Raw genomic sequence first — 14,748 nt, forward strand, 5'->3', positions numbered from 1 at the left:
CCCATTCAACATGCTCTTCTTACCTCATTGACATCAATCTGGTTCTTCTCCATGTAAGCCTTATCATTGACCTGTCCACCTTCTACAAAGTCCATCAGGAGGACTCGTCGAGTTGACAGTTCCCAATAAATGCGAGGAACCTAAAGTGGGACAGAGAATGGTTAGAACAGTCTTTGGAGAACAAAGAAAGGGAATCCTAAGATGATATTCAACCAGGGAACAGCAAACAGAAAAATGGAAGGCTCTGTGGAGAGAACAAAGGAGGTCATATGACCATATGAGTCAGAAAAGGAGGAAAATACAAAATCACTGGTAGAGAATAAGTCACAAAGAAACCAAGTCCTGGTTTAATTGTATTTTTTACTATCTTGCCCTTTAGCTTGACTTCCTATTAAGATGGCTCCTTTTCAGTACAAGAAAAGGAAGATCCACCATTACCCATTAGTAACTTTCAGACATTACTGTGGAATTTAAGCTAGGATTGGAAATTGAAATTCCCATGATTGGAATCAGGAAGACCTGAGTTCAAATCCCATCTCAGACATTTACATGACTCTGGGCAAGTCACTTCTGTTTGCTTCAGTTTACTCATCTGTAAAATGAGCTGGTGAAGGAAATGGCAAACCAATCAAGTCTCTATGCCAAGAAAACCCCAAATTGGGTCACAAAGAATCAGACATGACTGAACAACAGTAAAAACAACACTGAGTGACCTCAGATATATTGTCTAATAAGTCTGTCTCAGTTACTCTATCTATACAATGGAACTTTAAAAAAAGACTTTCCCATGGGTTTTGAATGGAATTGTTGTTTAAGGAATGAAACACTTTGCAAGGGAGTCAGACATTGATTTTTATGATTTTAACACTCTCAAGGGAAAAATTCCCCCTGGATAAGCTTCTTAGCACTTAGACTCTACCAGGGGTTCCTGATTTCCAGTTTCCCATTTTCCTCCTTAAGGCTTTAAGGACAGTCAAATATCAAGAATAGAACTAATATTTCACAACTAGTTCAACCACATATTTTATCTGAATTTGGAAAGAAGCTGAATTTCAACAGCCTCATGGTTATCATTGCAAATTCTTATATAAATACAACAAAAAGTAAATATACCTATGTAAACATAGGATTATAGCTTTTAAGCTAGAAAGAAACTAAGAGACTATCAGTATTCTAAATTTTGCTGCTGAGGAACTTGAGATTCAGAGAGGTTAAGGTTCTTACATATGTCCAACTGGCTAGAAATTGTCAGAAATTATTTAGATTCTTACTTAGAGTTTGGATTCCAAGTCCAGTATCTTATTCCCCTAAGTCACACTTGCAGGATTCAAAGGTACATTAGATATATGATTTCATGGATCTGTACCTTCCAAGGGAACAGATACATATTTTGTTTGAGCCAATGACCAGTTCACTTTCCCTTGTTTCAATGAAATCCCTTGTACTACTTCCTGTAAATATGCAATATTTTACTTGAGTAATAGCATGTGTCTATTGTCTTCTGGCTCATGCACAAATTTAATTCTTTATAGGTTGTGATGGTCTAAGATTTGAAACTAAATCATATTGCTGGGAGAATATTTGTATAGATAAGAGGAGGAACGAGAGGTCTTTGAACCTAGAAGAAGTTTAGGATTGTTAAAAATACTGCACAATTTCCCAAATGCAATATAGCCTACTTTCATCCTCCTAATTCAATTATGGGCTCAGTCTATTTCCATCTGCAGTGTTTGTTCAACTGATGTGTTAATGCTCTAAATCAATGGTGTGGTTTTTCAATTGTATGTCACAGTCTAGACAATAGGCATTTTTCATTCATTTAGTGTTGGGTTTTTTTTTTTATAAGTATTGTTACACTAACCTCTTTTAAATAATCATGGAGAGATTTTTATTATTTGGGACAGTTTGGTGAAACAAGTACACTATAAACAGGAGCACTTAGTATATCTCATCAACTAGAAAGAATTGTTCATTCCATTTGGACATTGACTCCATTGACTCATTTGACATTAATAATCAGAAAGGTCATTGACAAGTGTTGTTAATATGGTTGCATTTGAAAAAAAAATTCTGTAGGGCCTTACAATGGAAGTTTGAAAACTGACTGGCATTCCAGGATTTGTGGTTTAGAGGGTCCTCTTTCCCCCCTTGCCTTGAGTAAAAATTTGGACTATTGAGATCTTTGAGCTGACAAAGTGATCTGAGCCATAATCTTCTAGAGGGCAGAATGGGTGAAAGGTAGGTGCTGGACCTATATGACCTGATCAAGAGGAGAAACAGTGGAAGATCTGGCATCCTTAGCCTGCACCTGAGACTGAATGAAATGCTCTGGAGAGAGAAGTGATAGCTGAGAGGTGATGAAAAATAAGAAAGAGTGATAGTGTGATGTTTAAAAAAAGTTTGAGTGACAATATGGGGGTAATTAACTATTTTATTAATAAAAGGACTTGATCATTAGGCTGTTTCTCTCTTGTATCTTGGGATCATGGCTCACATGCCTTTGGAAAGGTGGGTGCTTAAGAGGGTGGCTATCAATTCTGATTGTTCTGATTGATTAAAAAGAGGTGGACTTTACAAAGAGAAGCAGCTTCATGCCAAAGAGGGACTAGGAGAGTGACATTATGTCACTATTGAACCTAGACCACCCATAGCCTTAAGCAACCTAGACAGAGGATCTATCTTTGCCAAATTAGCTTGAATGGAACATAATGGTCAGGAATTCATTTTAGATTAGAAGTCTGATCTAGTTGGCTGAAGTAGCAATACATAGAATGAGAAGAATTTTAATCCTGTCTTCTATCAGCCCTGTCCTTTTGAGAGACTAGACTTCTGACTAGGAACTAGGACAGAGAAAAAAAAGTTCAATTATGAATATGAGAGAGAAATAATCATTTCTCTTAATAGAGAGACAGATAAAGGAGAGTGGAAATATGAGAGAGATAGAAAAAAAATATAGTGGATCATCAGGTCCAAGATAGCATCTCAGAACAAAGAACTAGGACTGAAATCACCTTGTAAAAAGTTCTATTTCACCAACCTCCTCCCATTGAATTGATTTAATAAAATCTGTCATATACTGTTTTCTTATTTCTTTCTTTATCTAAAAAGTAAACTGTACTCTAATTTTGCTCCATACAAATACCCATGACTGACCAGGAAGGTTTATCCCCCATGTCTATATTGTGAGTATATGTTGAGAAAAGTGGAAGGGAGGAAATCAGAGGCTAGGTGGAAATATAAAAAATGTAAATTGTAACTTAAAACTAAATCTCTACAAATGTTATAAATTTTCTTAACTGGAGGCTCTAGGTAATTATGATTTTGTCTGATTTTGTTGTTGAATTGTTTCAGTCATGTTCAACTCTCCATGATTGCACTTGGGATTGTCTTGACAAAAACATTGGAGTGAAAATTTGCCATTTCCTTCTCCAACTCATTTTACAGATGAGCAACTGAGGCAAACAGGGTTAAGTGACTTATCCAGGATTACATAGCTAGTAAGTATTTGAGGCCAAATTTGAACTCTGGTTCTCCTGACTCCAGTGTCAGTGCTCTATTCATTGCATCATTTAACTGTCCTTTGTCTGATAGAAATTTTATAAAATAGCAGAGGAAGGGACTTCGGATTTGAGGGCCATTATGTTATTCCTAGATTAAAAGTGAGGTACTTGCTGTAACAAGGTATGACTGCTTAACTCTCCAGCCCTCAAGTGAGAGAAGAGGTGGGCAAAGAAGAGAAAATGGTACCTAAAGACGAAGACATATCCTGCACTAGCCCTGGGCAGGGTAGGAGGGGGGTGCTAGGATTCAACTCTATTCCATTCTAGATTAAAAGAGGGGTTGCAAATGAGGAATAACACTGGTTCATTCCACTGCAACAGCTGATGTTATAACCTGAGCACACACATGATATTTTTAAGTCTTTAAGGCTGCATTACACTCCACTAGATCAAATGCTTTCTTTCCCCCACCCTCCTCAACAAACAAGAAACATAGAGGGATCTTGTATTTGAATGAAGATGTGATCTCCTAAAAAGTTTCATCAAAGCTAGACTTTATACACATGGAGATAAATGTCATAACAATTTTGTAGCAATGACAAAGTAAGAGTAGGAGACCATTAAAGGATCTAAGACCAGAGACTTCATCCCATTCCTCATATGGTCTGGGGTAGAGAGGAAGTCAGTCCTAAGGATGAATCTACAGCAGTCTTCCATTTTCTTTCCCTTCCCTCAAAAAAGGGACTATATTTCCACTGATCCTTTGAACTCCAGGGTATTCCCAGATAGGAGCTCTCTATGAATTCTCTCAGGAGATACAGTCCTTAATTAAACTAAAGCCAAGTAGGGCTTTTTTCATCTGTAATTTTTTTTTCTATTCCTTTGAAATAATTTCTTCCTCTGAGATAACTTGTTTAGTGATCCCTCAATGTTTTCAAGATTACCTGGTAAAGGGTTGTCTTGGCTATGCCTTGCTCCGGGTGTCACCAAGATCAGGATGCTAGAGATGAAGGTTTGGGCGTAAATCCCCAAGTTTCTTCCTTTTCAGCCTCCTGGCAAGTTTTACCCACATTCTGGGCTTTGCACAAAGGTTGATTCTAACTCATAAGCTAGTTCCTCTCATCCTTTGACATTGAAGAAGAAAGGAAAAAGCCAGAAAAGGCAAAAATCAGGGAAGGGTACAAGGAGGTAAGCAGTGCAACAGAAATACAAAATATACTTTCCATAGCAATTGGGTAAATTACTTAATATATTCACATCTTGATGCTACCAAGAAAAATAATTCCTGTCCCAAGATGTAAAAAAATGAGGTAACAGATGTGAGGTACTCCCACCTACTTGAATGCTTAGAACTCATCAGGTTTGTGACACAAGAATCATTTCCTTACTATTAATATTTTGCAAATTGAAACCCTAGTCCTTTGTTGAACAAAATGGCTCTTCAGGCTCCTTAAAATTTACATTTGACCTTTTTTTATGATGAAGAATTACAAGGTTTTCCATAGATTCCAGAGAACAAGAAAATGAGTTTTGCTTTTAAGTTTTTCCCTTTCGTTCATTTGGATGAAAACTACAATTATGAAGGAGTAAGTGTGAGATAATGGAGAACCTGCTACCTTTGAAGCAAGAGATCTGAAGCCAGGTGTCCAAATCTTATTTCTACTAGTTATGCCTTCCATATCATGACTTTTCCCATTGTGTTTGACATATCATGGGATGGCAAAAAAAATAAATGGAAACTTGGGGGGAGTTTTGTGGAAGTCACAGATAACCCATGAAGGTCAACAGATGACCCAGAAAATGTTTAGAAACTCAGAAATGCATACATATATGTGTGATATTATATAATAGTAACATATTTTATCTTTTAATACCATAATAACTCAGACTTCTTCTCTGGTATGAAGGGAAGGTCAAAAAAATTTATACTAATTTTCCAGATCATGGCAACCCCTGCGATGTGGAAGGGATAACTTTACTTATTACCTGAAAGATCTTGGATAACTTCCTTAATCTCACTGCCATTTGTAAAATGTACAAAATGGCTTCTAAGGTCCCCACCAGAGCTAAATGTACACTGGAAACCTAACCTGAGATCCTGAGACTTTAAAAAGAGAAAATTAAAACCCTAGGACTTAACTTCATGTGGATAGGCTGCAAACAGAAAATTCCAGATAAAAAGCACTGAGTGTAAAGAGAAAATGAGAGATTTGAGAGGTTCCGGCATATGGTCTACCACCACACATTCTGCACGTCATCTATATCTTCTCTCCAATCCTAGCTTCTTTTCAAACACAACTCCTTCTATCCTGATGGATAGAATGCATTCCCTCACTTCTGCTAAAAGACAGAAATATCAAATGTGGAAAATAAGAGGGTTTGCCATGGAAACTCAGGGAGAACTTTAAATGCTTTTCATTGGATGTGACATTCAAATGACTCTAAAATGCCACTGCTTACTTAAAAGAAAATTGTTTTGACTAAGTTAGAGAAGTTAAGGGATAGGCCTTAACATCAACAAGAGGTTTGAGCATAATATCAACTGAGGCACATTGACTGTACTCCAACATCTTTGTTAGGCTTCTGTCCTTTCTTATGTTGTCTCCATCAAACTTCCTGTCTAAGTGAAAAAAGTAATAAGATAGGATAAAGTCAGTGGAATCAGGACGATCTGATTTCAAATCTGGCTTCAGTCACTTGCCACTTTCTGGCTGTATGGGTCTGAATATGTCACTTAACCTCGATTAGTTTGCCCCTCCATTCCAACCCCTCCAAAAAAAGGGGCTTTAGTTAAATCACTTCCTCCTTGGGCTACTAAGTTTTATCATCTATATAACAAAAAGAGGTCAGACCACACAAAAACTAGAGCAGGCTCAGATGAAGGAAAAGTATTTAATCTGATGAAGGGAAGACTTTGGGGGAAAGTGATATCCATCTCAAATATCTGAAGAATTATCAGTGAAATTTGACTTATATATTTAACCCTAGACAATAGAAGAGATGAAACAGGAAGAGTGGAAGTTACAGAAAGACAAGTTTTAATTGATATAAGGAAAAACTTTCTAATAATTCAAAATTTCTAAAAGTTTAAGAGTTTTGGGGTTTGTTTTTTTTAGGAAGTAGTGAGTTCCTCATCAATGGAAGTCATCAAGCAGAGACTAAATGGGTATTTGTCAAAGGTATTCCATTGGCAATTTCTCCTCATGTATAAGTAGAATTAAATAAACTTCCTTATTTCTTGGAGATTCTAGATAATGCCTTCCAATCTTAGATTCTACCGTCTTAGTAAGCCATTTGACTTCTTTGTGATTTAATTGCCTCATTTGTAAAATGAAGAGACTGGACAAGATGATTTCCAAGGTACCTTCAGCTCTGAAATTCCAAAAAGGGAAGACAAAACAAAATGAAAAAGAAAAAGGAAGAACCCCAGTCTCTACTTGACATATGAGGAACTCATTATTTCCTGAAGCTTTTTAGGCAGAAGTCATGTACTAGTGTTAAGATCAGTGGTTATGGAGACAAAGGGCATGATCGTTGAAATTTCACCTCTGCTATTTATTATTTAGGGGATATTAGGCAGGTGTCTTAACTTCTCTGGATCTGTTTCCTCAACTGGAAAATAAGAGGTCTGGGCTGAATGACCTCTTAGTTCCCTTACAGATCTAAATCTATGATCCATAAGTTTATTTTGGAGGGAAATATATTATATGATACCTTCCTATACAGTATCTACTAAACCACATGACTACAATAGAAAAAAGGTGTCATACTCTTCCTTTTTTTTAACTTGGGAAATTTTACAAATACACATATTTGCAAATATCAATCTGGCTTATAAAATCTGACATCCATTACCATACCAAACATTTTTACAACAGACTTTTTCTCCCCTAAATTGCTTTGTCACAGGAGAAAAAACTAAATAAAATTAAATAACTTGACAAAAAAGTACATTTTCTTAAAGCAGGTAAAAAAAAAATCACAAAAATTGTGATTGCAATTGAAAAGACATGCAACTTTTTGGGGGGCCTGGGGTATGGGACATAGGGGTAGAGTGGGAGGTAGAGGACCCAAAATTTCATCAGCATAAGAAACTTCCCTTGTAGAAACCCCCTCCATAGATGAAGATATGTAAGTTACATCTTTAAAAAATAACCCACAGTACCAGTGAAGTAAAAAGGTTTCCCCTCATGCTCACCCCTAATAGTTTTTTTCTGAATTTTTACTATTTTTACTATTACTTATGAGCACAGTGATATACATGAATATTCATATTCCTCACTTTGTTTACCTATACTCTAAGGGTTCTTAAGCTGGTATATCATGGAACCTTTTGGTAATTGGGTAAAGCCCACAAACTCCTCAGAATAATGCTCTTAATGTATTTCATATAACACATAGGCTTGGAAAGGAAACCAATTATAGGTTTTTCTACTTTAAAATTATTATTTATTAATTTTTAATATTTATTTTTTAAAAATTTGAGTTCTGAATCTTCTCCCTCTCTCCCACCACTTCCTCATCCATTGAAAAGTTGAAAAATGCAAAATCATTATACATGTGAAATCACACAAAATATATTAAAAGGAAATAATTATAAGAAAATAAAGATGAGCTTTTTTTTTTTGTATATCCAAGTTTAGAGACCCCCTGAAATCTATTCGTAGTCCCCTTGGAGTCTGTGGACCCAAGTTAAGAAACTTTGCTTTAACTGTTGGGCATATAGTTTGTTTACAACTTTTTGCTACTACAAATCAAGTCATTATTTTAATGAACAATATTGTGCAGATGGATCATGTCTGTCTATCAAGAACCACCTTGAGGTACAATCTAATAAAACAATCATCAAATAAATGAATAGGCACAATTCTATAACTTTTCTTGAATAATTAGAAATAATTTTCCACGATGGTTGAATCATAATTCCGCCAGGAGTGAATATGTTGCTGTCCTTCATTCCTAAAGAGGAACAAAATGATATCACTATGTAGGGGTCAAAGAACAGTACATCTGTTTAACTGGGGCTGCTCAGAACAATAATGAGCTCGGCAGGTTCCATCATAGGTTGGGCACAAAGAGTCCATGTGAACATTTGGAGTAGAGATGGCTCTAAATTTGCTGTGAATTAGCAGGCTCTCTTTTTGAAAACTCACTTGCCTAGGAGTTTGGGACTCTCCCCTGAAGATCTTAACAAGGAGGGAAATATCATATCACAGACCAGTGATTCTCAACTTTTTGAGCACTATAATACTCATCATTTTTTCATTTAATTCCCCAAAGTTATCCTTCCTTTCAAAAATGCCTTTAGGCTTCTATTGATTTTGGTGGTTAAATTAAGGTGAATGAAAATTAATTTGGGGAATTCTCTCAAGATTACTGAAATCTCATTGGGAAGCTGACAAAAATTTGCTATAAACAAAATTCTGAAAATCCAGATATTTGCCAGGAATTACCTTTTAATTGAGGACACTTCCCCCAACCCCTTTACCAGCTGCTCCATGACACATCTTTTATTCTGTTCATATCCTAGTTATGAGAAGCCTTCTCCTCTCCCAGATTGTCCCCCAATTCTCTAGCCACCATCCTCTGCCAGTCCCAAATTATAGTCACCTATTGTAGACCAGATCCATATTAACTGCCCATATTGTAACCATCCTGCTTGACTTCTTTTTAAGCCCCTTATGCTATTCCTGCATTTGGAAGGTGTGTGTAACTCTGAGATTTATTGTATTGAACTAAGGCAGTTATTAAGCCCAACATAAGCATGGGAAGACGCCTCACACACTGAGAGGTAAACTCTTTGCTGAGGCTTAATTACTCACAGATGTTTCAATGTGATGCCAGTATATAAAAACAATTTATCTCCAGCTTTAAGAGCTCAACTGGGTTCACAGCACAAAATTCACTTCCCACTTGTTATGTGCTTAGGCAAAATTAATTACTCAGGAGCTGAATTTCACTACCGTCTTTGGGGTGGTGTGCATGTTTTGGAAGCAACAGTTTAAGTCAGTAGATTAATTATTTATCCATTTGGCATCCTTGTTTTTTTTTCCCCTTAAGCAGGACTATTATTATAATTACATCATCAGTACAATTATGGCTTTTTAGCCCCAGCTGCTATATGATTGGCTGTTTCCATGGGGACAGTAGAGGGTTCTACTTGTCAGTCTCCTAGTAACAGCTCTGATGGGCACCCTGCTTGCTCCAAGGTGTGTTTTTTGTGGAAACCAGTTTTGAGCTGACCTATAGTGATTTCAGGGCTGCTCCCCAGGGGTTCTGTCCAATGTTTGGATTTGGATGGATGAGAACTCTCTATTTCTATCCACACAAGCAGCCAAAGTAAGGCCAGCCAAACAGACTGGTGGTTACCAACCCACTGGAGAGAGGACATCTGGACATATCTAGCCCAGAGCACACAGAGCAATCTGAATTCTTCCCTGGTAGAAGTATTTTCCTGATTCTTCCAAAAATTCATACACAACCCTAAGAAAAAAGTAGAATTCAGCTCCTGGGTTTTGCTTCTCATCCCAAACAATGATAATCACTATGGATCTAGCTTTTACAGGTCTGAGGGCTAAGTCATAGGCTTTTTGAGCAGCAAGTATAGATGCTTTTTGGACCATTATCATCTTTTCTGAATGGTCTTGGTGAAAAATAAAGACCACTTCCTAAAATACTACTTCTCATTGTGTAGTTTTTAGATAGTCCAGATTTTTCTTCATTTCTTGAACTGACTTTCCAAACTAGTAATTATAATAATGGTTTCTTTTAAGACTCAGGTTAAATTCCAACTCCTAATAACTTTCCTAGTCATCCCTCTTTCTCAATATCTCATACCCCCCAGGAGAATATATACTCTTACAGATCAATGATTATTTCACATTTGAGTTTGTGCTAGCATTGTGCCTTATACATTCGTACCTGTTCAGTCACTTCAGTTGTATCTGACTCTTCATGTCCCCATTTTGGGGGTTTTCTTGACAAAGCTACTGAAGTAGTTTGTCATTTCCTTCTCCAGTTCATTTTACAAATGAGAAAACTAAGGCAAACAGGGTTATGGGACTTGCCCAGGGTCACACAGCTAATAAGTGTCTGAAACTGTATGTGAACTCAGGAAGCTGAGTCTTCCTGACTCCAGACCCAGCCCTCTATTCACTGTGTCTCTTAGATGTCCCTTTTTACAGTAGAGTTTAGTAATTATTTGCTATATTAATTTAGATGATGGAACTGAAAATGATACCTATTCTGATTTTATAAAAATAAAAAGTTAAGCTGCAAAAAAATTTAATATTATATGGCAGTTGCAATGGAGTAGCTCAAAACCAAGTGCAATATGGGATTTGAGGGGAAAGCTTAATGCATGCTAGGAAGTAAGGAGAAAATTTGGTATTTCAAATGAGTTTTACTATATGGGTAGGAATTTATCATGTGAAGAGGGCAAAAAAAGATTTCATTTTTAAAAATACTTATTTATTTGTTTGTTTGCAAGGCAATGGAGTTAAGTGACTTGCCCAAGGTCACAGCTAGGTAATTATTATCTGTCTGAGGTCTTCCTGACTCCAGGACCGGTGCTCCATCCACCTAGCTGCCCCCTCAAGAGATTAAAAAATCAGATACAGGGAACATTCTAAACAAGTATTGCCAAAAGGGACCATGACACAAAATGGCTAAGAACATATGATTTAGAGTTTTTTGTATAAGGACTCAAATCTGCTGCCCAACTATTAAGTTATTCATTGTCTAAAGAAGGATATATCAAGGTAACACTGCCTCCATTTTATAAGTAGGAAAACTGAGGCCAAGGCAGGAAGAGTGACTCTTCCTAGGGGAGACATCAGGAGGTAAGTAACAATGAGAAGCCAGCACCTTGGGGCCCTCCCTCATTCCTTACCTTTAAAAACTCAAAGTGTTTAAGCATTTCAGCCACTTTTTCTGCATTCTTCCCTTCATTAAGGAAGTCTAACTCCAGAGGCAAGTTCTTCTTTGCTTCATCCACCAGCCACATGAACTCAAATTCAGGGAACAGCTGCTTTACAGCCCCAACGAGCACCTGGAATCCAAGAAGTCACCATTAGCCAGCCCATCCTCTGTCCAGACTTAACTGTAAGATAACTCACTCAACATAGTCAAAGGGAAAAGTGTTGGGGAAATAAAGAAAAAGGTGAAGAATAGGGACCAGAGAGACTTCTTTATGTACGTTAGGTCACATCCAAAATCCTTACTTTGCACAACAAAACCTTTTACCAAGATCTATTTTTAAAAAAATCATGAAATAATCTCTTGAAAAAACTGGGAAAACCTTTAGAGATCACGGCTCAATCCAATCATTGTAAGGTTGAGGAAACTGAGGGCCAAGGAGGTAAAGTAACTTAAACAAGATTGTATAACTTATTAGTAATAATAACTGATAATTATCTAAGCATTAAAGTTTACAAAATACTTTATATGAGCTCTCTCATTTAAGCTTTACAACAATTTAATGTGTCCCATATTGCAGGGAAATATGAATTCCATTTTATAGATGGGGAAACTGAGGTTCAGGTTAAATCATTTATCCATAAGTATCCCTATTAGGATTTGAACTGAGATCTTGCTGACTCTTACCTAATCTATTCCCTAAGCCTATCAATAACAATGGCATAATACACTGGTAGCTAGCCTTTCCACTGTTTTTGTTTTTTGGTATATTACATTCTATTTTTTATTTCTTACATTCGTTCTAAAATTCTAAGTTCCAAAATTCTCTCCCTCCCTCTAGCCCCTACCCCAACCATTGAAAAGGCAAGTAAAAATATGTCCATTATAATGTGAAGTCATGTGAAATATATTTCCATATTAGTCATATTGTATGTAATAAAGAAAGTAAAAAAAGTGGAAGAAATGGGCTTCAATTTGTACTCAAGAGTTCATCACTTCTCTCTCTGGAGGTGGATAGCATTTTTCGACAAGGGTCCTTTAGAACTAGTCAGAGTAGCTAAGTCATTCATTTACTAACTCTATACTCGATGTACAATATTGCTATTACTGTGTATGATATTCTTCCGGGTCTGCTCACTTCACTTTGCATCAGTTCACTTTTCATCAATATTCCCATCTTTTTCTAAAACTCTCATCACTTTTTTGGCAAGGCAATGGAGTTAAGTGACTTGCCCAAGGTCACATAGTAGCCTTGTTAAGTGTTTGGGGTTGGATTTGAACTCAGGTCCTCCTGACTCTAGGCTTCCTGATTCCTCATCATTTCTTAGAGCACAACAGTATTCCATCACAATCATATACCACAACCTATTCAGTCATTCTCTAAATGATGGGCATTCCCTTAATTTCTAATTCTTTGCCACCACAAAAAGAGTGCCTATAAATGTTTTTATACATTAGAGTCCTTTTCTTTTTTCTTTGATCTCTTTATACTACAGATCTACCAGTAGTATTGCTGGTCAAAAGATTTTCACAGTTTTATATCCCTTTAGACAAAGTTCCAAATTGTTTTTCCGTATGGTTGGATCAATTCACAACTCCATCAACAGTACATTAGTGTCCCTATTTTTTCCACATCCTCTTTAGCATTATTTTCCTTTCCTATCCTGTTATCTAATATGATGAGTGTGAGGTGGTACCTCAAAATTTAATTTGCATTTCTCTAATTATCAGTGATTTAGAGAATTTTTTCATAGGATTATTGTTTTGATTTCTTCTTCTGAAAAGTGCCCATTCAAATCCTTTGACTATTTCTCAAGTGGTGAATGAAAACCTCCTTTCTAATGAGATGCATCTACTTCTATTTATGAGATATACCTGTTCAAAAAATTACATGCTTCTGAAATAAAGAGAAGTTGAAGAAGCAATAGTATAGGGCCAAATATTCAAGGTGCATCCAAAGTCAGAGAAAAAAATCAATGTACTGCTCTATGAAAATCAGGAAAAGATAGAATGAGGAGAGCTTCATCCACTTTTCTATCAATAATACGGTACCTGATGGATAGAGATTGAGAAACCAAGTAAAAGATCCTGAGAGCAGTTCTGACATTATCCTAAGAAGATATAGTTTGAGGTTACACTTCTCATTCATTCCCTTTCCTTAATTTCTTCTGGTTCTCTACTCCATATCCTCCACTACTATCTGACCTAGTCACTCATCTAATTTTTTTTAAATTTTATTTATTTAAGGCAATGGGGTTAAGTGACTTGCCCAAGGCAATTATTAAGTGTCTGAGGTCATATTTGAACTCAGGTCTTCATGACTCCATGGCCAATGCTCTATCCACTGTGCCACCTAGCTGCCCCCCACACACACAATTTTCAATTCAACTTCAGAGGCACTTTATAAACATAGCATTGTGTTCAGTGCAAGGGGAACTCCTTTGGCTCACCTTCTCCAAAACAAGTACTCTTAATGAGTACAATATTTTCTTGGTTCTGCTTCCTTTGCTCAGCATCAGTTCATGTAATTCTTTCCAGGTATCCCTAAAAGTCTGACCAGTTATGGCTTCTATAGAACAACAGTACTCCATAATTTATTCAGCCATTTCCCAATCCATGCACATTCCTGGAATTTCCAATTCCAAAAGTCTTTCTTGATTAGCACTGTCCCATAATGACATTCCCTTTCCTTACTTTTTTTTTATATGCCATCTATATCACCTTTATGGTATGTTTCCTCTCCACTGCAGTCTTATCCATTAAATTCATTATCACTCATGCTGAGCAAATAATCAAATTCAATCATTCTCCCATTGAAATAATGGATGGGGTACAAGATGGCAGAACTTATGAATGGTAGGTTATCGACCCTTTTTAATAGGATGCTCCCAGGTACCTCTACTTGTTTTCTCAATCTCTACCCATCAGGGATTTTAGTATTGATAGGAGAGGGGATGAGATCTCCTTATTCTATCCTTCCCTGATTTTCATAGAGCAGTGCATTGATTTCTTCCTCTAACTTAATGGGAATTAAGTCTTCTTTACTGCTGTGATTTAAAAAGCTAGTTTATAAATCATCCTATAATAAAAATGGTTTGAATTTCTATGGAGCTTTAGAGTTTACAAAGCTCTTTATGCACATTATCTGATTTAATCTTTGAACAACTCTATGCAGTGGATACTAGGGATGTTATTCATTTTTTCAATGAGGAAAGTCTCAGAGAAGTTAAACCCACAAACACGGTTAAAAAGCATCAGAGGTGGAATTCTAATCTTAACTCAGGTTAGGACCTTGGAGAACATCTAGTCCAAATCTTTCAGTGTATTTATG

At 36.5% G+C, this 14,748-nt stretch overlaps 1 protein-coding gene across 5 annotated transcripts in view; it reads right to left on the reverse strand.

Annotated features, from left to right (window-relative positions):
* ADCK1 (aarF domain containing kinase 1) overlaps positions 1-14,748 on the reverse strand; it is a 171,342-nt gene that overhangs the window by 35,999 nt on the left and 120,595 nt on the right. For all 5 annotated transcript variants that reach the window (XM_074235624.1, XM_074235623.1, XM_074235625.1 and 2 more), the window contains 2 exons: positions 11,392-11,550; positions 24-140 (listed from right to left, as the gene is read on the reverse strand). In XM_074235624.1, coding sequence (XP_074091725.1) covers positions 24-140; positions 11,392-11,550 — 276 coding nt within the window. The remainder of the gene's footprint in view (positions 1-23; positions 141-11,391; positions 11,551-14,748) is intronic.

This window comes from Macrotis lagotis, chromosome 4 (genome assembly GCF_037893015.1).
Source record: "Macrotis lagotis isolate mMagLag1 chromosome 4, bilby.v1.9.chrom.fasta, whole genome shotgun sequence".
Taxonomy (NCBI): Eukaryota; Metazoa; Chordata; class Mammalia; order Peramelemorphia; family Peramelidae; genus Macrotis; species Macrotis lagotis.